Raw genomic sequence first — 23,831 nt, 5'->3', positions numbered from 1 at the left:
AACGAGACCCTACTATAAATCAAGCAGACAATAACATTATAAACACCACTTTTTTAGGGATGTTGGATCCAACGTGGAGCACAGCATAACTGTCTTTACCAGAGTAATGAATGAAGAAGCACTTTGGTTGTTGTTGCATGTTGTGATGTTTGTCATTCAGAAAATGTTTTCCTGGATCAGCTGATGATAGTTGAACTAACAATGTGACTAACAAAACAGCTACAGTATAAAGAATTATGTGTAATTATTGAAGAACCACATTAATGACAGTATCCATTTGGGTGTTGTCAATAAGGTCAAGGTTAGAACCATTGGATTTCACAAAACTCTGAAATTATTTAGGATTTCTGTGCCCATAAACTGTTTCCCAGCGTAATATAAGGAGACACTAAATGTTACGTAGGTAGAGTGCATTTCAGAGATCTGAATATGAAAAACTGTCCTAACAGGACAATAACCTAAACCACAAGGCCAAATCTACACTGGAGGAGCTTACCAAGATGACATTGAATGTTCCTGAGTGGCCTAGTTACAGTTTTGACTTATATCGTCTTGAAAGTCAATGGCAAGACTTGAAAATGGCTTTCTAGCAATGATCAACAACCAACTTGACAGAACAGGAAGGATTTTTAAAAAGAATAAGGAATATTCACATGAAGATCTGTCTCCTATTGGATGACATCACGACTTCCCATCAAGCCAACTCCCTGAAGGCCTTACTATTACATCACTCACTCCTTCAAGCTTGCAGTTGTCTAAAAAAAAACTATTTTGCTCAAGACATTTATTTGTTTCCCTTTAGTGTGTTTATACTTTACCGTATTTATATATGACTTTTCAACAGGAAAAGTTCAAAATCATTGGAGGACATCATGAACAATTCCTACAGTACAAAAACATATTCAAGTGTAGAATGCCCTTTTAAAATCACACATTAGTTCAACAACTGCAGCGTTTGTGCCCCTGTTTTATAAGATAGTACTCACTGTATTTACTGGTGATAATCAGATCAATGTCCCTGTTTTATAAGATAGTACTCACTGTATTTACTGGTGTTAATCAGATCTCCAGTCTTCTCTTCTTCATCCTCTAATGTGACAGTAATCTCCCCCTCTTCATCCTCATCTCCAAAAACTGCATCTTCCTCTTTCACAGTAACATCCTCCTCTTTCACTCTGAAGGTATCTTTCTTTTCTTTCACTGAAACGTCTTTCTCTTCTTCTTTCACGGTAACAGCCTCACCCTCTACTTGTTTGTGTACTGTAACAGCCTCCTCCTCTTTCACGAGAGCTTCTTTCTCCGTCCAGCAGACCTCCTCTTCTTTAGCAGGAGGAGATTAGCTTAGTGACCTCATGGTCGGAGATGTTAGCTAGCTAGCATTAGTTACCAGACTAGTGCTAACTTAACCAGCCAGCTAGTTGACTTGCAACGTAAATATGAAATTAAATGGGGTAGCTAGTTGTTTCCACATAAGTATGTTAAAATCGTAGTGGCAAATAAAACACGAAACTGTCTAAAGAACTTGAATGTTCCGACTTTGTTGGCTAGCGAGCTACGGAGGTGGCTGCAGTTGTTGAAGAGCGTTCACTTGATTTTACGCCACAGTAGAAACATCGCCTGAAAGACACATCTGCTGTCCGGAGGAGGAAACGCAGTTGAGGAGGGAAAGCTTGTTTTTTTCATTCAATGAATTATAATATTATAAAGCAGTTTAGGGAAACGTTTTTTTCCTCTCCATTAAATATGAATATTATATCAACACGTACAAAGAGCAACAAGTGTTGTTTGATTAGGTCAGATTTTTATGAGAATTCAAAACAAACTCTACATCTACTCCACATCTGTATTTCTGATTCAGTCAAATAACTAGATATCAAAATAAGCACCTACTTATTGATACCCTTGATAAAGATGAGCAAAAATGTATGTATAAAATAAATAAACTTTTCCCACTACCAGGATATTTTAGCCCAAAACCTGGTTACCTCTCTGCTAGGAGGCTGAAACTTGGCCATAAGTGGATCTTCCAGCAAGACACATCAACATCCACGAAGAAACGGTTAATTGGGCACAAAATCAACATTTAACGGCCATCTCAGTCTTTGGACTTGAACTCCATTGAAAACCTGTGGTTTGAATTGAACAGGGCAGTCCACAAGCGCAGACAAAAGAAATCAAGGCCCTGGAGAGATTCTGTATGGAGGAATGGTCTAAGATCCCACCCCATGTGTTCTTGAATCTCATAAAACATTTCAGTGTCATTATCCTCCCAAGGGGAGGGTGCTGGAATATTGAAAACATAATTCAGACCCCTACCTTTTGAGAATTACATGTTAAACGTAATGTCTTTCTCTGAGCAATTGTATTCATATAAAATAATATAATTTCCCTTTATTTTTTTACATACAATATAGCTCAGTATTTGAAATCTTTATTTTATAGAGTCGTTTATCTCATCTTTATCAAGGGTGTCAACAATTTTGTCCCCCACTGACCTCTATACTGCTGCTACATGTATATAATGAACAGACTAGGTCTGTACTGCTCCTACATGGTGTAACAATACATCATGTAGATGTATATAATGAACAGACTAGGTCTAAACTGCTCCTACATGGTGTAACAATACATCATGTAGATGCTCCTACATTTTTGTATTATTATTATTATTTTTTCACCTTTATTTAATCAGGAACAAGTTCTCATTTACAACTGCGACCTGGCCAAGATAAGCAAAGCAGTGTGACAAAAACAACACAGAGTTACACATGAACAAACATTCAGTCAATAACACAATAGAAGATCGAGAATATATTTTTATGTTTAGGAATATTGTGAAACACCACTATTAATGTAGATATTATGGACATGTTATTAAATCAAACGTTTTACCATTGGAACAGTTGATGTAATTAAATCAAACGTTTTACCATTGGGAAGCTTGAAGTAATTAAGTAATTATTATTTTTGGATATAAAGACTACGCTGTATCAACAAAAAAATGGATTGCAACTTGCAAAACATCTGGGAAGAAAATTACAGACGGAGGCGCAACAACTTCCAACTTTGTTCGACATTTGAATTTGCACAAACAACAGTAAGTCGTGGCTAATATAGCCGACAGCTATATAATTAATTGTTTTGCTAGTATAGCATGTAGGCTAACGTAACATTAAATCAATGAGACTCCACAGTCAGTCAGTGTGGGAATGTGAACATTGCACCCAAGATTGAGCAACAACTGGCTAGGCAGTTGGTAGCCTAAATCCTACCTGATGTTACTGCTGTTCCTAAAACCATTGACATACGTTAGCCTACTGTAACCACACACAGAGAGGGTCTAGGTGTGTGTGTGTTAAGGTTGGGCGATTGTGTAAACGCCAACATCGCCCGACTGCGCCCCATAGCTTGTCTTGACTTGGGACTTGAGTGCTAAGACTTGAGACTTACTTGTGACTCGTAAAACAATGACTTTGTCCCACCTCTGGTATATACTCTATCCTATTCTATTGTATATTAGTCTATGTATTACTCATCTCATATGTATATACTGTATCTTAGTCTATGTATTACTCATCTCATATGTATATACTGTATTCTATCCTATTCTACTGTATCTTAGTCTATGTATTACTCATCTCATATGTATATACCGTATTCTATACTATTCTACTGTAACTTAGTCTATGCCGCTCTGACATCACTTGCCTAAATATGTATATATTCTTATATTACTGGACTGTTAGGAGCTAGAAACACAAGCATTTTGCTACACCCACAATAACATCTGCTAAACATGTGTATGTGACAAATAAAATGTGATATGATGTATATACAAGTCGAAAGTTTACATACACCTCAGCCAAATACACTTAAACTCAGTTTTTTCACAATTCCTGACATTTAATCCTCGTAAAAATTCCCTGTTTTAGGTCAGTTTAAGAATTTGACATTTCAGAATAATAGTAGAGAGAATGATTTTTCAGCTTTTATTTCTTTCGTCAGATTCCCAGTGGGTCAGAAGTTTACATACACTCAATTAGTATTTGTTAGCATTGCTTTTAAATTGTTTAACTTGGGTCAAACGTTTCAGGTAGCCTTCAAAAAGCTTCCCACAATAAATTGGGTGAATTTTTGCCCATTCCTCCTGACAGAGCTGATGTAATGGAGTCAGGTTTGTAGGCCTCCTTGATCGCACACACTTTTTCAGTTCTGCCCACAAATTTTCTATAGGATTGAGATTAGGGCTTTGTGATGGCCATTCCAATACCTTGACTTTGTTGTCCTTAAGCCATTTTGCCACAACTTTGGGTCACTGTCCTTTTGGAAGACCCATTTCCGACCAAGCATTAACTTCCTGACTGATCTCTTGAGATGTTGCTTCAATATATCCACATAATTTTCCTTCCTCATGTAGCCATCTATTTTGTGAAGTGCACCAGTAGCTCCTGCAGCAAAGCACCCCCACAACATGATGCTGCCACCCCCGTGCTTCACGGTTAGGATGGTGTTCTTCGGCTTGCAAGCCTCCCCCTTTTTCCTTCAAACATAATGATGGTCATTATGGCCAAACAGTTCTATTTTTGTTTCATCAGACCAGAGGACATTTCTCCAAAAAGTATGATCTTTGTCCCCATGTGCAGTTGTAAACCGTAGTCTAGCTTTTTTATGGCTGTTTTGGAGCAGTGGCTTCTTCCTTGCTGAGCGGCCTTTCAGGTTATGTCGATATAGGACTTGTTTTACTGTGGATATAGATACCTTTGTACCTGTTTCCTCCATCATCTTCACAAGGTCCTTTGCTGTTGTTCTGGGATTGATTTCCACTTTTCGTACCAAAGTACGTTCATCTCTAGGAGACAGAACCTTCCTGAACGGTATGACGGCTGCGTGGTACTATTCTTTGTACAGATGAACGTGGTACATTCAGGCATTTGGAAATTGCTCACAAGGATGAACCAGACTTGTGGAGGTCTACAATCTTTTTTCTGAGGTCTTGGCTGATTTCTTTTGATTTTCCCATGATGTCAAGCAAGGAGGTACTGAGTTTGAAGGTAGGCCTTGAAATACATCCACAGGTACACCTCCAATTGACTCAAATGATGTAATTAGCCTATCAGAAACTTCTAAAGCCATGACATAATTTTCTGGAATTTTCCAAGCTGTTTAAAGGCACAGTCAACTTAGTGTATGTAAACGTCTGACCCACTGGAATTGTGATACAGTGATTTATAAGTGAAAAAATCCATCTGTTAACAATTGTTGGAAAAATTACCTGTATCATGCACAAAGTAGATGTCCTAACCGACTTGCCAAAACTATAGTTTCTTAAAAATAAATTTGAGGAGTGGTTGGGTGTATGTAAACTTCCGACTTGTAGGTCTGGTGTTGGGGATCATTCCACACTCTGTGGATCTCCTGCATGTATTTTCTGATGTTTGATCAGACCACTTGAATGAGTCACATTGATCACAGCTATAAGGCTTCTCTCCTGTGTGTGTTCTCTGGTGCTCTTCAAGGCTTTTGCCCTGATAATATTTATGACTGCTCTCCTGTGTGTGTTCTCTGGTGTGATACCAGGTTGCTTGACTGAGTAAAACTCTTGCCACACTGATCACAGGAAAAAGGCTTCTCTCCTGTGTGTGTCCTCTGGTGTGATAGCAGGTTGCTTAATGAAGTAAAACTCTTGCCACACTGATGACAGCTATATGGCTTCTCTCCTGTGTGTGTTCTCTGGTGCGTTTTCAGATTACTTGAATGAGTAAAACTCTTGCCACACTGATCACAGCTATACGGCTTCTCTCCTGTGTGTGTTCTCTGGTGTGATACCAGGTTGTTTGACTGAGTAAAACTCTTGCCACACTGATCACAGCTATATGGCTGCTCTCCTGTGTGTATTCTCTGGTGTGATACCAGGCTACTTGACTGAGCAAAACTCTTACCACATTGATCACAGCAATATGACTGCTCTCCTGTGTGTGTTCTCTGGTGTGATACCAGGTTGCATGAATGAGTAAAACTCTTGCCACACTGATCACAGCTATAACGCTTCTCTCCTGTGTGTGTTCTCTGGTGTTTTTTAAGATAACTTGAATGAGTAAAACTCTTCCCACATTGATTACAGCTATAAGGTTTCTCTCCTGTGTGTGTTCTCTGGTGTCCTTTAAGGTGTCCTATCCAAGAAAAGTTTTTTCCACATTGCTCACAGCTATATGGCTGTTCTCCGGTGTGTGTTCTCTGGTGTGATACCAGGTTGCTTGACTGAGTAAAACTCTTGCCACATTGATCACAGCTATATGGCTTCTCTCCTGTGTGTGTTCTCTGGTGTGAAAGCAGGTTTCTTGAATTAGTAAAACTCTTGCCACACTGATCACAGCTATAAGGCTGCTCTCCTGTGTGTGTTCTCTGGTGTGATACCAGGTTGGTTGACCGAGTAAAACTCTTCCCACACTGATCACAGCTATAAGGCTTCACTCCTGTGTGTATTCTCTGGTGTGATACCAGCTTTCTTGAATTAGTAAAACCCTTGCCACCCTGATCACAGCTATAAGCTTTCTCTCCTGTGTGTGTTCTCTGGTGTGATAGCAGGTTGCTTAACTGAGTAAAACTCTTCCCACATTTATTACAGCTATAAGGCTTCTCTCCTGTGTGCACTCGCTGGTGTATTTTAAGCTTTGATGAATATGTGCAATGTTTCCCACAGTCAGAGCAGCAATGAGATTTCTTCCCTGTGGGTCTCTGCAGGTGTTTGAGGTGTTCTGATCTGGAGAGACTTTTCTCTGCCTCGTCAGCATCATGATGTTGTTGAGGTTCCCCAGAGGATCCACGATAGTCCCGTCTCTCTCCTGTGTGAACAACAAAGTCAGACAGATGGTTAAAGGCCGACAACAGCAGAAATCCATTGTTAATTTGAGGTAAAAGGTGTACCCATGAACTTGTACAACAATTGACATCTGTTAAATTATTTGACAATTGTCAAGTGAGCAACAATAGTCATATTTTGTCTTGTTTTCACATTAGTAGTAACATCGACGATTGTAGGCTAGAAATAAGTTAAAGTTGCTGAACCCCTAAACAGTGTGCCAGACGACTTTTGGTCTCCAATGTAGACCCCTTTCTGTGTTTGTTAAAATTGCGGCACGAGGGCAATTTGGTTGTAGAAACTCCTCCATGCTAATGAGGAAACCTCCAGCTGCGTACCAGGGTCAGCGCACTCTCAAGTGTTGTTTTTTTGCCATCATTGTTAGCACACTGTAAGGGATTTCCTCCTCTTCTTCCGAAGAGGAGAGGCGAGAAGGATCGGAGGACCAATATGCGGCGTGGTAAGTGTCCATGGTTCTTTTAATAAGGAATAGTACACATGAACAACTGAATACAAAACACAATAAACGTGGAATGAACGAAACCCAAAACAGTACCGTGTGGTGAAAAACACAGACACGGAAACAAACACCCACAAACAAACAGTGAAACCCAGGCTACCTAAGTATGATTCTCAATCAGAGACAACTAATGACACCTGCCTCTGATTGAGAACCATACTAGGCCGAAACGTATAAATCCCCAAATCATAGAAAAACAAACAGACTGCCCACCCCAACTCACGCCCTGACCATACTAAATAAATACAAAACAAAGGAAACAAAGGTCAGAACGTAACACACACACACACACACTATACTATACATTTATTAAACATAAGTTCGTCAAAACCCGGCTGGTGGAAATTGACAGAGGACCAGGGCACTAATAATAATATCAATCAATCATTTTGCTCTTTATTTAACCATCTTACAAATAAAACCTTATTTGTTCATTGAAATTGTGAATAACTCACCACAGGTTAATGAGAAGGGTGTGCTTGAAAGGATGCACATAACTATGCAATGTTGGGTTGTCCTGGAGAGTCTCAGTCTTAAATCATTTTCAGCACACAGTCTGTGCCTGTATTTAGTTTCATGCTAGTGAGGGCCGAGAATCCACTCTCACATAGGTACGTAGTTGCAACGGGCATCAGTGTTTTAACAGTGCGATTTGCCAAGGCAGGATACTCTGAGCGCAGCCCAATCCTTCTGATTAAATAACATTTTCACAGAACTGCTTGTTGCAATTTCGATGAGGTTCTCTTGTTCAGATATCGGTAAGTGGACTGGAGGCAGGGCATGAAAGGGATAAGGAATCCAGTTGTTTGTGTCATCCGTTTCGGGAAAGTACCTGCGTAATTGCGCACCAAACTCAGGTGCTTCACTATATCAGATTTGACATAGTCCGTAAGCTTGAGTTCATTTGCACACAAAAAAATCATAGAATGATGGAAAGACCTGTGTGTTGTCCTAGGTAATGCAGACAGAGAACAGCTCCTACTTCTTAATCATAGCCTCAATTTTGTCCCACACATTGAATATAGTTGCGGAGAGTCCCCGTAATCATAGATTCAGATCATTCAGGTGAGAAAAAACATCACCCAGTCATGTGAGAAACTCGTCATCATGCAAGCGGTCAGACAAGTGAAAATTATGGTCAGTAAAGAAAACTTTAAGCTTGTCTCTCAATTTAAAAAAAAAAGGTGTCAATACTTTGCCCTTTGATAACCAGCACACTTCTGTATGTTGTAAAAGCGTTACATGGTTGCTGCCCATATAATTGCATAGTGCAGAAAATACACGAGAGTTCAGGGGCCTTGCTTTAACAAAGTTAACCATTATCACTGTAGTGTCCAAAACGTTTTACAAGCTGTCAGGCATTCCCTTGGCAGCAAGAGCCTGTTGGTAGATGCTGCAGTGTACCCAAGTGGCGTCGGGAGCAACTGTTTGCACGTGCGTTACCACTCTACTATGTCTCCCTGCGCAATCAGTACAGACACCAACATGAGCAGCAGCTACGTTTGGCTACATACATTAGTGTAATTCCCGCGAGAGAGTAACGGTTAATGTGATTGGAAGTTAATTATTTGACTAAGCTACCTGTATTTGACATTGTTGCTATTTCGCTGAACACTAGATAGTTTAATTTTATTTTTGCCAGTGAAACGAGACTACTCAGGTGAGAAAAAAACCTCACCCAAATGTATAGCCCTGTTGGAAAATATAAATTGACAGTTTGAAAATGTGACAAATGTATTATTTGTACAAATAAAAAAATGTGATTCACATTAGTACTTGGCGCACCCCTGACGGCATACTCCAGTTTGGGAATACCTGTGATAGACCTACTGTAGGACCCATAATTTCACCTAACAATAACATAGACCTACTGTAGGACCCATAACCTCACCTCACAATAACATAGACCTACTGTAGGACCTATAACTTCACCTAACATACACCTACTGTCGGACCCATAACTTCACCTAGCAATAACACTGACCTACTATAGGACTCATAACTTCACCTAACAATAACATAGACCTACTGTAGGACCCATAACTTCACCTAACAATAACATAGACCTACTGTAGGACCTATAACTTCACCTAACATAGACCTACTGTAGAACCCATAACGTCACCTAACAACATAGACCTACTGTAGGACCCATATCAATAACACAGACCTACTTTAGGGCCCATAACTTCACCTAACAACAACATAGACCTACTGTAGGACTTATAACTTCACCTAACATACACCTACTGTCGAACCCATAACTTCACCTAGCAATAACACTGACCTACTTTAGGGCCCATAACTTCACCTAACAACAACATAGACCTACTGTAGGACCTATAACTTCACCTAACATACACCTACTGTCGGACCCATAACTTCACAAAGCAATAACACTGACCTACTGTAGGACTCGTAACTTCACCTAACAATAACATAGACCTACTGTAGAACCCATAACTTCACCTAACAATAACATAGACCTACTGTAGGACCTATAACTTCGACCTAACATAGACCTACTGTAGAACCCATAACGTCACCTAACAACATAGACCTACTGTAGGACCTATAACTTCACCTAGCAATAACACTGACCTACTTTAGGACACATAACTTCACATAACAATAACACAGACCTACTTCAGGACCCATAACTTCAACTAACAACAACATAGACCTACTGTAGGACCCATAACTTCACCTAACATCGACCTACTGTAGAACCCATAACTTCACCTAACAACAACATAGATCTACTGTTGGACAGATACCTTCACCTAACAACAACATAGACCTACTGTTGGACAGATACCTTAACCTGTCAATAACATAGACCTACTGTAGAACCCATAACGTCACCTAACAACATAGACCTACTGTAGGACCCATAACTTCACATAACAATAACACAGACCTACTTTAGGACCCATAACTTCACCTAACAACAACATAGACCTACTGTAGGACCTATAACTTCACCTAACATACACCTACTGTCGAACCCATAACTTCACCTAGCAATAACACTGACCTACTTTACGACACATAACTTCACGTAACAATAACACAGACCTACTTCAGGACCCATAACTTCAACTAACAACAACCTACTGTAGGACCCATAACTTCACCTAACAACATAGACCTACTGTAGGACCCATAACTCCACCTAACATAGACCTACTGTTGGACCCATAACTTCACCTAACAATAACATAGACCTACTGTAGGACCCATAACTTCACCTAACAACAACAACATAGACCTACTGTAGGACCCATAACTTCACCTAACAACAACAACATAGACCTACTGTAGGACCTATAACTTCACCTAACATAGACCTACTGTAGAACCCATAACGTCACCTAACAACATAGACCTACTGTAGGACCCATATCAATAACACAGACCTACTTTAGGGCCCATAACTTCACCTAACAACAACATAGACCTACTGTAGGACTTATAACTTCACCTAACATACACCTACTGTCGAACCCATAACTTCACCTAGCAATAACACTGACCTACTTTAGGACCCATAACTTCACGTAACAATAACACAGACCTACTTCAGGAACCATAACTTCAACTAACAACAACATAGACCTACTGTAGGACCCATAACTTCAACTAACAACAACATAGACCTACTGTAGGACCCATAACTTCACCTAACAACAACATAGACCTACTGTAGGACCCATAACTTCACCTAACAACAACATAGACCTACTGTAGGACCCATAACTTCACCTAACATAGACCTACTGTTGGACCCATAACTTCACCTAACAATAACATAGACCTACTGTAGGACCCATAACTTCACCTAACAACAACAACATAGACCTACTGTAGGACCCATAACTTCACAAAGCAATAACACTGACCTACTGTAGGACTCATAACTTCACCTAACAATAACATAGACCTACTGTAGAACCCATAACTTCACCTAACAACAACATAGATCTACTGTTGGACAGATACCTTCACCTAACAACAACATAGACCTACTGTTGGACAGATACCTTAACCTAACAACAACATAGATCTACTGTAGGACCCATAATTTCACCTAACAATAACATAGACCTACTGTAGGACCCATAACTTCACCTAGCAATAACACTGACCTACTGTAGGACTCATAACTTCACCTAACAATAACATAGACATACTGTAGGACCCATAACTTCACCTAACAATAACATAGACCTACTGTAGGACCTATAACGTCACCTAACATAGACCTACTGTAGAACCCATAACGTCACCTAACAACATAGACCTACTGAAGGACCCATAACTTCACCTAACAACAACATAGACCTACTGTAGGATGCTAAATTTAAGCTAAACACCACAAAGACCTACTGTAAGGACCAATAAATTTACCTAACAATAACATAGACCTACTGCACGACCCATAACTTCACCTAGCAATAACACAGACCTACTGTAGGACCCATAACTTCACATAACATACACCTACTGTCGAACCCATAACTTCACCTAGCAATAACACTGACCTACTGTAGGACCCATACCTTCACCTAACAATAACATAGACCTACTGTAGGACCCATAACTTCACCTAACAACAACATAGACCTACTGTAGGACCCATAACTTCACCTAACAATAACATAGACCTACTGTAGGACCCATAACTTAACAACAACATAGACCTACTGTAGGACCCATAACTTCACCTAACAACATTGACCTACTGTAGGACCAATAACTTCACAGAACAACAACATACACCTACTGTAGGACCCATAACTTCACCTAACAACAACATAGATCTACTGTTGGACAGATACCTTCACCTAACAACAACATAGACCTACTGTTGGACAGATACCTTAACCTAACAACAACATAGATCTACTGTAGGACCCATAATTTCACCTAACAATAACATAGACCTACTGTAGGACCCATAACCTCACCTAACAATAACATAGACCTACTGTAGGACCTATAACTTCACCTAACATACACCTACTGTCGGACCCATACCTTCACCTAGCAATAACACTGACCTACTGTAGGACCCATAACTTCACCTAACAATAACATAGACCTACTGTAGGACCTATAACGTCACCTAACATAGACCTACTGTAGAACCCATAACGTCACCTAACAACATAGACCTACTGTAGGACCCATAACTTCACATAACAATAACACAGACCTACTTTAGGACCCATAACTTCACCTAACAACAACATAGACCTACTGTAGGACCTATAACTTCACCTAACATACACCTACTGTCGAACCCATAACTTCACCTAGCAATAACACTGACCTACTGTAGGACCCATAAATTCACCTAACAATAACATAGACCTACTGCAGGACCCATAACTTCACCTAGCAATAACACAGACCTACTGTAGGACCCATAACTTCACATAACATAGACCTACTGTTGGACCCATAACTTCACCTAACAACATAGACCTACTGTAGGACCTATAACTTCACCTAACATACACCTACTGTCGGACCCATAACTTCACAAAGCAATAACACTGACCTACTGTAGGACTCATAACTTCACCTAACAATAACATAGACCTACTGTAGAACCCATAACTTCACCTAACAATAACATAGACCTACAGTAGGACCTATAACTTCACCTAACATAGACCTACTGTAGAACCCATAACGTCACCTAACAACATAGACCTACTGTAGGACCTATAACGTCACCTAGCAATAACACTGACCTACTTTAGGACACATAACTTCACATAACAATAACATAGACCTACTGTTGGACAGATACCTTCACCTAGCAATAACACTGACCTACTGTAGGACCCATAACTTCACCTAACAATAACACTGACCTACTGTAGGACCCATAACTTCACCTAACATAAACCTACTGTTGGACCCATACCTTCACCTAACAATAACATAGACCTACTGTAGGACCCATAACTTCACCTAACAACAACATAGACCTACTGTAGGACCCATAACTTCACCTAACAATAACATAGACCTACTGTAGGACCCATAACTTCACCTAACAACATAGACCTACTATAGGACCCATAACTTCACCTAACATATACATACTGTAGGACGCATAACTTCACCTAACAACAACATAGATCTACTGTTGGACAGATACCTTCACCTAACAACAACATAGACCTACTGTTGGACAGATACCTTAACCTAACAACAACATAGATCTACTGTAGGACCCATAATTTCACCTAACAATAACATAGACCTACTGTAGGACCCATAACCTCACCTAACAATAACATAGACCTACTGTAGGACCTATAACGTCACCTAACATACACCTACTATCGAACCCATAACTTCACCTAGCAATAACACTGACCTACTGTAGGACTCATAACTTCACCTAACAATAACATAGACCTACTGTAGGACCCATAACTTCACCTAACAATAACATAGACCTACTGTAGGACCTATAACGTCACCTAACATACACCTACTATCGAACCCATAACTTCACCTAGCAATAACACTGACCTACTGCAGGACCCATAACTTCACCTAACAACAACATAGACCTACTGTAGGACCCATAACTTCACATAACATAGACCTACTTTAGGACCCATAACTTCACCTAGCAATAACACGGACCTACTGTAGGACCCATAACTTCACAGAACAACAACATAGACCTACTGTAGGACCCATAACTTCACCTAACAATAACACAGACCTACTTCAGGACCCATAACTTCAACATTGACCTACTGTCGGACGAATAACTTCAACTAACAACAACATAGACCTACTGTAGGACCCATAACTTCACCTAACAATAACACAGACCTACTTCAGGACCCATAACTTCAACTAACAACAACATTGACCTACTGTCGGACAAATAACTTCAACTAACAACAACATAGACGTACTGTAGGACCCATAACTTCACCTAACAACAACATAGACCTACTGTAGGACCCATAACTTCACCTAACATAGACCTACTGTTGGACCCATAACTTCACCTAACAACAACATAGACCTACTGTAGGACCCATAACTTCACCTAACAACAACTACAGACCTACTGTAGGACCCATAACTTCACCTAACATAGACCTACTGTTGGACCCATAACTTCACCTAACAACAACATAGACCTACTGTAGGACCCATAACTTCAACTAACAACAACATTGACCTACTGTCGGACGAATAACTTCAACTAACAACAACATAGACGTACTGTAGGACCCATAACTTCACCTAACAACAACATAGACCTACTGTAGGACCCATAACTTCACCTAACAACAACTACAGACCTACTGTAGGACCCATAACTTCACCTAACATAGACCTACTGTTGGACCCATAACTTCACCTAACAACAACATAGACCTACTGTAGAACCCATAACGTCACCTAACAACATAGACCTACTGTAGGACCCATAACTTCACCTAACAACAACATAGACCTACTGTAGGACCTATAACTTCACCTAACATACACCTACTGTCGAACCCATAACTTCACCTAGCAATAACACTGACCTACTGTAGGACCCATAAATTCACCTAACAATAACATAGACCTACTGCAGGACCCATAACTTCACCTAGCAATAACACAGACCTACTGTAGGACCCATAACTTCACATAACATAGACCTACTGTTGGACCCATAACTTCACCTAACAACATAGACCTACTGTAGGACCTATAACTTCACCTAACATACACCTACTGTCGGACCCATAACTTCACAAAGCAATAACACTGACCTACTGTAGGACTCATAACTTCACCTAACAACATAGACCTACTGTAGAACCCATAACTTCACCTAACAATAACATAGACCTACAGTAGGACCTATAACTTCACCTAACATAGACCTACTGTAGAACCCATAACGTCACCTAACAACATAGACCTACTGTAGGACCTATAACTTCACCTAGCAATAACACTAGACCTACTTTAGGACACATAACTTCACATAACAATAACATAGACCTACTGTTGGACAGATACCTTCACCTAGCAATAACACTGACCTACTGTAGGACCCATAACTTCACCTAACAATAACACTGACCTACTGTAGGACCCATAACTTCACCTAACATAAACCTACTGTTGGACCCAACTTCACCTAACAATAACATAGACCTACTGTAGGACCCATAACTTCACCTAACAACAACATAGACCTACTGTAGGACCCATAACTTCACCTAACAATAACATAGACCTACTGTAGGACCCATAACTTCACCTAACAACATAGACCTACTATAGGACCCATAACTTCACCTAACATATACATACTGTAGGACGCATAACTTCACCTAACAACAACATAGATCTACTGTTGGACAGATACCTTCACCTAACAACAACATAGACCTACTGTTGGACAGATACCTTAACCTAACAACAACATAGATCTACTGTAGGACCCATAATTTCACCTAACAATAACATAGACCTACTGTAGGACCCATAACCTCACCTAACAATAACATAGACCTACTGTAGGACCTATAACGTCACCTAACATACACCTACTATCGAACCCATAACTTCACCTAGCAATAGCACTGACCTACTGTAGGACTCATAACTTCACCTAACAATAACATAGACCTACAGTAGGACCCATAACTTCACCTAACAATAACATAGACCTACTGTAGGACCTATAACGTCACCTAACATACACCTACTATCGAACCCATAACTTCACCTAGCAATAACACTGACCTACTGCAGGACCCATAACTTCACCTAACAACAACATAGACCTACTGTAGGACCCATAACTTCACATAACATAGACCTACTTTAGGACCCATAACTTCACCTAGCAATAACACGGACCTACTGTAGGACCCATAACTTCACAGAACAACAACATAGACCTACTGTAGGACCCATAACTTCACCTAACAATAACACAGACCTACTTCAGGACCCATAACTTCAACATTGACCTACTGTCGGACGAATAACTTCAACTAACAACAACATAGACCTACTGTAGGACCCATAACTTCACCTAACAATAACACAGACCTACTTCAGGACCCATAACTTCAACTAACAACAACTACAGACCTACTGTAGGACCCATAACTTCACCTAACAACAACTACAGACCTACTGTAGGACCCATAACTTCACCTAACATAGACCTACTGTTGGACCCATAACTTCACCTAACAACAACATAGACCTACTGTAGGACCCATAACTTCAACTAACAACAACATTGACCTACTGTCGGACGAATAACTTCAACTAACAACAACATAGACGTACTGTAGGACCCATAACTTCACCTAACAACAACATAGACCTACTGTAGGACCCATAACTTCACCTAACAACAACTACAGACCTACTGTAGGACCCATAACTTCACCTAACATAGACCTACTGTTGGACCCATAACTTCACCTAACAACAACATAGACCTACTGTAGGACACATAACTTCACCTAACAACAACTACAGACCTACTGTAGGACCCATAACTTCACCTAACATATACCTACTGTAGGACCCATAACGTCACCTAACAATAACATAGATCTACTGTAGGACCCATAATGTCAGCTAACAACAACAAAGACCTACTGTAGGACCCATAACTTCACTTAAAAACAAACATAGATCTACTGTAGGACGCATAACTTCCCCTAACAACAACATAGATCTACTGTAGGACCCATAACTTCACCTAACAACAACATAGCTCTACTGTAGGACCCATAATTTCACCTAACAACAACATAGACCTACTGTTGGACCCATAACTTCACCTAACATAGACCTACTGTAAGACCCATAACTTCACCGAACAATAAAATAGACCTACTGTAGCACCCATAACATCACCTAACAACAGCATAAACGTACTGTCGGACCCATAACTTCACCTGACATAGACCTACTGTAGGACCCATAACTTCACCTAAAAAGAACATAGACCTACTGTAGGATCCATACCTTCACCTAACAACAACATGAACCTACTGTAGGACCTAGAACTTCACCTAACAACATAGACCTACTATAGGACCCATAACTTCACATAACAATAACATAGACCTACTGTAGGACCCATAACTTCACCTCACATAGACCTACTGTAGGACCATAACGTCACCTTGCAATAACATAGACCAACTGTAGGACCCATAAATTCACATAACATAGACCTACTGTAGAACCCATAACTTCACCTAACAACAACATTGACCTACTGTAGGACCAATAACTTCACGCAACAACAACATAGACCTAGGACTATAAATCATTTCATATTTCAGGTGAAACATGGAAACTAAAATGTCGTTGTCATGACATTTCATAACCAGATAATTTTGTGAATAATCCCACTAGACTACTCTGTAATGTGTTGTCATTCTAAATGTCTTGAATAAAGGAAAATAGCTCTGTGTGTTGTACAATAGCCTATCCATCAAGGAACAGTTCTCTACACATTATGAGCTAAGTATCTCTGTGTCCAAACAGACTAACGAGACCCGACTGTAAATCAAGCAGACAATAACACATTATAAACACCAATTTGTTAGGGATGTTCGATCCAACATGGAGCACGGCATAACTGTCTATACCAGAGTAATGAATGTAGAAGCACTTTGGTTGTTGTTGCATGTCGTAATTTTGTCATTTGACTGTCATTCTGAAAATGATTTCCTGGATCAGCTGATGATATTTGAACATGTGACTAACTAAACAGCTACAGTATTAAGAATTATGTGTAATTATTGAAGAACCGCGTTAATGACAGTATCCATTTGGGTGTTGTCAATAAAGTTAAGGTGACTCTTGGTTAGAACCATTGGATTTTGCAAACTCTTTAATTATCTTGGATTTCTGTGCCCATGAAAACGTTTTTCCCAGCGTAATATAAGGAGCCACTAAATGTGACGTAGGTAGAGTGCATTTCAGAGATCTGAATAAAAAAATCTGTAGGAAAAGGAAAACAACCTAAACCACAAGGCCAAATCTACACTGGAGGAGCTTACCAAGATGACATTGAATGTTCCTGAGTGGCCTAGTTACAGTTTGGACTTAAATTGTCTAGAAAGTCTATAGCAAGACTTGAAAATTGCTTTCTAGCTATGATCAATAACCAACATGAAAGGACAGGAAGGATTTTAAAAAGAATAAGGAATATTCACATGAAGATCTGTCGCCTATTGGATGACTTCCCATCAAGCCAACTCCTTGAAGGCCTTACATAACTCACTCCTTCTAGTTTGCAGTTCTCTAAAGAAACACTATTTTGCTCAAACTTATACTTTGCTGTATTTATATATCACTTTTCAACAGGAAAAGTTTTTTTTAAATCACTGGAGGACGTCATGAACAATTCCGTCAGTACAAAAACATAACCAAATGTAGTGCCCTTTTAAAAATCACACATTAGTTCAACAACTGCAGAGTTTGTGCCCCTGTTTTATAAGATAGTACTCACGGTATTTACTGGTGTTAATCAGATCAATGTCCCTGTTTTATAAGATAGTACTCACTGTATTTACTGGTGTTAATCAGATCTCCAGTCTTCTCATCTTCGTCCTCCTCTAATGTGACAGTAATCTCCCCTTCTTCATCCTTCATTCCAAAAACGTCTTCATCTTTTTTCACTTCATCCTCCACTCCAAAAACGGCATCTTCCTCATTTTCTTTCACAGTAACACCCTCCTCCTCTTTCACTCTGATCGCATCTTCCTCTTCTTTCACTGAAACGTCGTTCTCTTCTTCTTTCACCCTAACAGCCTCACCCTCTACTTGTTTTTGTATTGTAACATCCTCCTCTTCCTCCTCCTCTTTCACGAGAGCTTCTTTGTCCGTCCAGCAGACCTCCTCTTCTTTATCAGGAGTAGAGTAGCTTAGTGAGCTCATGGTCGGGGATGTTAGCTACTTAGCATTAGCGACTAGACTAGTGCCAATTTAACCAGCCAGCTAGTTGACTTAAAACGTAAATATTAAATTGAATGGGGTAGCTAGTTGTTTCCACATAAGTATGATTAAATCATAGTGGGAAATAAACACGAAATTGTCTAAATAACTTGAATGTTCAGACTTTGTTGTCCAGGGAGCTACCGAGGTGGCTGCAGTTGTTGAAGAAGCGTTCCGTCCACTAGATTATACGTCACAGTAGAATTATCGCCTGAAAGACACATATCTGCTGTCCGGAGGGAGGAAACGCAGTTGAGGAGGGAAACTTTCTTTCTTCTTCATTGAATTATAATATTTGAAAAGCAGTTTAGGGAAACGTTTTTTTCCTTTCATTAAATACGAATATTATATTGTGGCGAAATCTGCACGGAGCCTTCACCGTGCACTGCCACTTTAAGAGCGCATGAGCAGTAAGGAAGGAGGAAATAAAGAGAGCTCATTCGGCTCTGTGGGGAGGAGCTCTTGGGTGGCGCGACAGTTTGATTGTGTGTGCTGTGCTACATAAGTTTTGTTTGTGTTCACCGTGTGTAGGTTATAAAGTATTTAACTCAATCATCGGTGTAATCGCTCTAGGTCGTGGTTGTTTTCGTTTGGGACCGCGCCCGTTATGGATCGCATGGATTAGTAGCAACATTGTTGCGAAGCTTTAACATACAAACCTAAGGACAGTCAGACAGAACACCGGCACGCCTGAAGACCACAGCTAAGATCTCTCTTGTTCTCTTTCTCCTTTTCTTTTCCCTCTATCGTTCCGGTGCTTTACCCTGAAACAGACTCTCTATTTTTCCAATGCACTTAGAGCTCATTAGAGCTGGACTATTATTGCCCTGCCAGAAGTAATTGGGTGGACATTTTAGTTAAAAGGGCGGTTTCTTGCAAATTATGCATTGTTATGTGAACTGTATTGAGGTGTACTAATGACATGTGGCCGAGAAGATTGTGGAAATTTTTTAAGGCCTTTGTTGTGTCTATGAACACCCCCCACATTCATACCCTCTGCACTCCTCCACTGGACGATAATACATATTGCAAATCCTCTGTTGATGACTGGGTTCTTTCTTATATGAAGTTGCTGTTAAATTGCTCTGCCATTATTAGTGTTATTATTGTATGAGGTATTCTTGTTGGGGTTACCCCTGTGCTGTGATGTGGGTTTTATATGGTGTGTATTCTTTTTTTTCTCTCCACTGGCTATCTGGGAAACAGGCTACACTCTAGGCAGTCTCTTCTGCTGATGTGTGTGGGTCTGGTAGTGGTACTCTCTCTATTCTACTCTTTTCCTTTCGGCATGGTTAATACCTGCCTGGCGCCCGAACAAAATCATTCTTTACCCCTCCAATAAATACCGCTACAATGTCAACACTTAAAAAAAGGAACAAGTGTTGTTTGATTAGTTCAGAATTTTAATGAAAATGTAAAACAAACTCTACAAATACTCCACATCTGTTTTTCTGATTCAGTCAAATAACTAGATATCAAAATAAGCACCTAGTTATTGATACCCTTGATAAAGATGAGAAAAAATTACTCAATACAATAAATAAATAAACTCTACCCACTACCAGGATATTTTAGCCCAAAACCTGGTTACCTCTCTGCTAGGAGGCTGAAACCTGGCCATAAGTGGATCTTCCAGCAAGACACATCAACAACGAAATTGTAAATTAGGCACAAAATCAACATGGGTGGCAATAATTCAGAACCCTACCTTTTGAGAATTACGTGTTAATCTAAATCTCTCTGAGTTTTGTATTACTATAAAATAATATAACTTCCCTTTTATTTTGTTGATGTAACAATACATCATGTAGATGTGTATAATGAACAGACTAGGTCTATACTGCTCCTACATGGTGTAACAATACATCATGTAGATGTATATAATGAACATACTAGGTCTATACTGCTCCTACATGGAGTAACAATACATCATATAGATGTATATAATGAACAGACTAGGTCTATACTGCTCCTACATGGTGTAACAATACATGTAGATGTATATAATGAACAGACTAGGTCTATACTGCTCCTACAATACATCATGTAGATGTATATAATGAACATACTAGGTCTATACTGCTCCTACATGGAGTAACAATAAATCATGTAGATGTATATAATGAACAGACTAGGTCTATACTGCTCCTACATGGTGTAACAATACATCATGTAGATGTATATAATGAACAGACTAGGTCTATACTGATACTTCTCACTATAGTACGAAAGACCAGTCATAATATAATAGACAGTAGATCTAGCTGGTCTGTCCTAATCTAATGGAGTGTAGATCTAGCTGGTTTTCATAATATTGTAGATCTAGCTGGTTTTCATAATATTGTAGATCTAGCTGGTTTTCATAATATTGTAGATCTAGCTGGTTTTCATAATATTGTAGATCTAGCTGGTCTGTCATAATATACAGTGGGTCAAACAAGTATTTAGTCAGCCACCAATAGTGCAAGTTCTCCCCACTTAAAAAGAAGAGGCCTGTAATTTTCTTCATAGGTACACTTCAGTTAATTAATTAAATACATTTCAAATTAACTTGGTCTGACTTGCGTTTACCCTCCAGTCAGCAGACGGCGATGTGCGTCTTTCAGGCGACGCTGCCAGCGTGAAGTATAATCTAGTGGACGGTTCTTCAGAAACAGCTCGTCAACCACCTCGGTAGCTTGCTAGCCAACATAGCCGAACGATTAAAGCTGTTACGCTTTCGGTGTATATTAGCTATTGTGTTTTAGACACACTTCTGTCGTATCTACTTGTTAACCTATTTAATTTAATATTACGTTATTTTGTATTAGTCAGATATAATAGCTGGCTTGTTAAGTTAGCACTAGTCTAGTCGCTATTGATAGCTAGCTAACATCCCCGACCATGAGCTCCCTAAACTACTCCCCTCCTGTTAAAGAAGAGGTCTGCTGGACAGAGGAAGAGGGTCTGGGGCTGAACGTTGTTGTGAAAGGAGAAGGAAGAGGAGGATGTCACAGTAAAACAAGAAGTAGAGGGTGAGACTGTTACAGTGAAAGAAGAAGAGAAAGACGTTTCAGTGAAAGTAGAGGAAGACGCGTTCAGAGTGAAAGAGAAGGATGTTAAAGTAAAAGAAGAGGAGGAAGGGAAAGAGGATGTAGTTTTTGGAGTGAAAGAGGACTGGGAGATTACTGTCACATTGAAAGATGAAGAGGTGGAGATAGGAGATCTGATTAACACCAGTAAGTACCACTTTAAATTTGTTTTGCATATTCTTAAATGTGTTTTTCACTTTGACTCGTCAATACCTCTTCAACGGAGGGCCCTGGGATGATGACTGATATGTCTAAAATCAGACGACGTAGAGAGCATGCTATGGATATACTGACAAGATGTCTCTTTGCCCTAACAAGGGGAGTCAAATCCAAATCAAATTTTATTTGTCACATACACATGGTTAGCAGATGTTAATGCGAGTGTAGCGAAATGCTTGTGCTTCTAGTTCCGACAATGCAGTGATAACCAACAAGTAATCTAACTAACAATTCCAAAACTACTGTCTTATACACAGTGTAAGGGGATAAAGAATATGTACATAAGGATATATGAATGAGTGATGGTACAGAGCAGCATACAGTAGATGGTATCGAGTACAGTAATACATATGAGATGAGAATGTAGACAAAGTAAACAAAGTGGCATAGTTAAAGTGGCTAGTGATACATGTATTACATAAAGATGCAGTCGATGATGTAGAGTACAGTATATACGTATGCATATGAGATGAATAATGTAGGGTAAGTAACATTATATAAGGTAGCATTGTTTAAAGTGGCTAGTGATATATTTACAACATTTCCCATCAATTCCCATTATTAAAGTGGCTGGAGTTGGGTCAGTGTCAATGATAGTGTGTTGGCAGCAGCCACTCAATGTTAGTGGTGGCTGTTTAACAGTCTGATGGCCTTGAGATAGAAGCTGTTTTTCAGTCTCTCGGTCCCAGCTTTGATGCACCTGTACTGACCTCGCCTTCTGGATGATAGCGGGGTGAACAGGCAGTGGTTCGGGTGGTTGATGTCCTTGATGATCTTTATGGCCTTCCTGTAACATCGGGTGGTGTAGGTGTCCTGGAGGGCAGGTAGTTTGCCCCCGGTGATGCGTTGTGCAGACCTCACTACCCTCTGGAGAGCCTTACGGTTGAGGGCGGAGCAGTTGCCGTACCAGGCGGGGATACAGCCCGCCAGGATGCTCTCGATTGTGCATCTGTAGAAGTTTGTGAGTGCTTTTGGTGACAAGCCGAATTTCTTCAGCCTCCTGAGGTTGAAGAGGCGCTGCTGCGCCTTCTTCACGATGCTGTCTGTGTGAGTGGACCAATTCAGTTTGTCTGTGATGTGTATGCCGAGGAACTTAAAACTTGCTACCCTCTCCACTACTGTTCCATCGATGTGG

The 23,831-nt window shown here is 39.9% G+C and overlaps 1 protein-coding gene across 1 annotated transcript; it reads right to left on the bottom strand.

The window, feature by feature from the left end:
• Nucleotides 1-5,448: 5,448 nt before the first annotated feature.
• LOC115123603 (zinc finger protein ZFP2-like) lies at nt 5,449-19,702 on the bottom strand. Its single transcript, XM_029652943.2, has 2 exons — nt 18,977-19,702; nt 5,449-6,842 (listed from the first exon to the last, which is right to left on the bottom strand). Exons 1-2 carry the CDS (start codon nt 19,347-19,349, stop codon nt 5,536-5,538), a joined length of 1,680 nt encoding a protein of 559 aa, XP_029508803.2. The 5' UTR covers nt 19,350-19,702; the 3' UTR covers nt 5,449-5,535.
• Between the last annotated feature and the right edge of the window lie 4,129 nt (nt 19,703-23,831).

The sequence above is a fragment of the Oncorhynchus nerka genome, linkage group LG21 (assembly GCF_034236695.1).
Source record: "Oncorhynchus nerka isolate Pitt River linkage group LG21, Oner_Uvic_2.0, whole genome shotgun sequence".
Classification (NCBI taxonomy): Eukaryota; Metazoa; Chordata; class Actinopteri; order Salmoniformes; family Salmonidae; genus Oncorhynchus; species Oncorhynchus nerka.
Note: the sequence above shows the minus strand (reverse complement) of the source record. Positions and strands in the feature narration are given on the sequence as shown.

Coding starts and splice junctions, on each gene's coding strand:
- LOC115123603 (XM_029652943.2), bottom strand. CDS start 19,349: ATGAGCTCACTAAGCTACTCTACTCCTGATAAAGAAGAGGAGGTCTGC. Junction 6,843..18,976: donor GATTAACACCAGTAAATACA/GTGAGTACTATC, acceptor TTGTTCACACAG/GAGAGAGACGGGACTATCGT.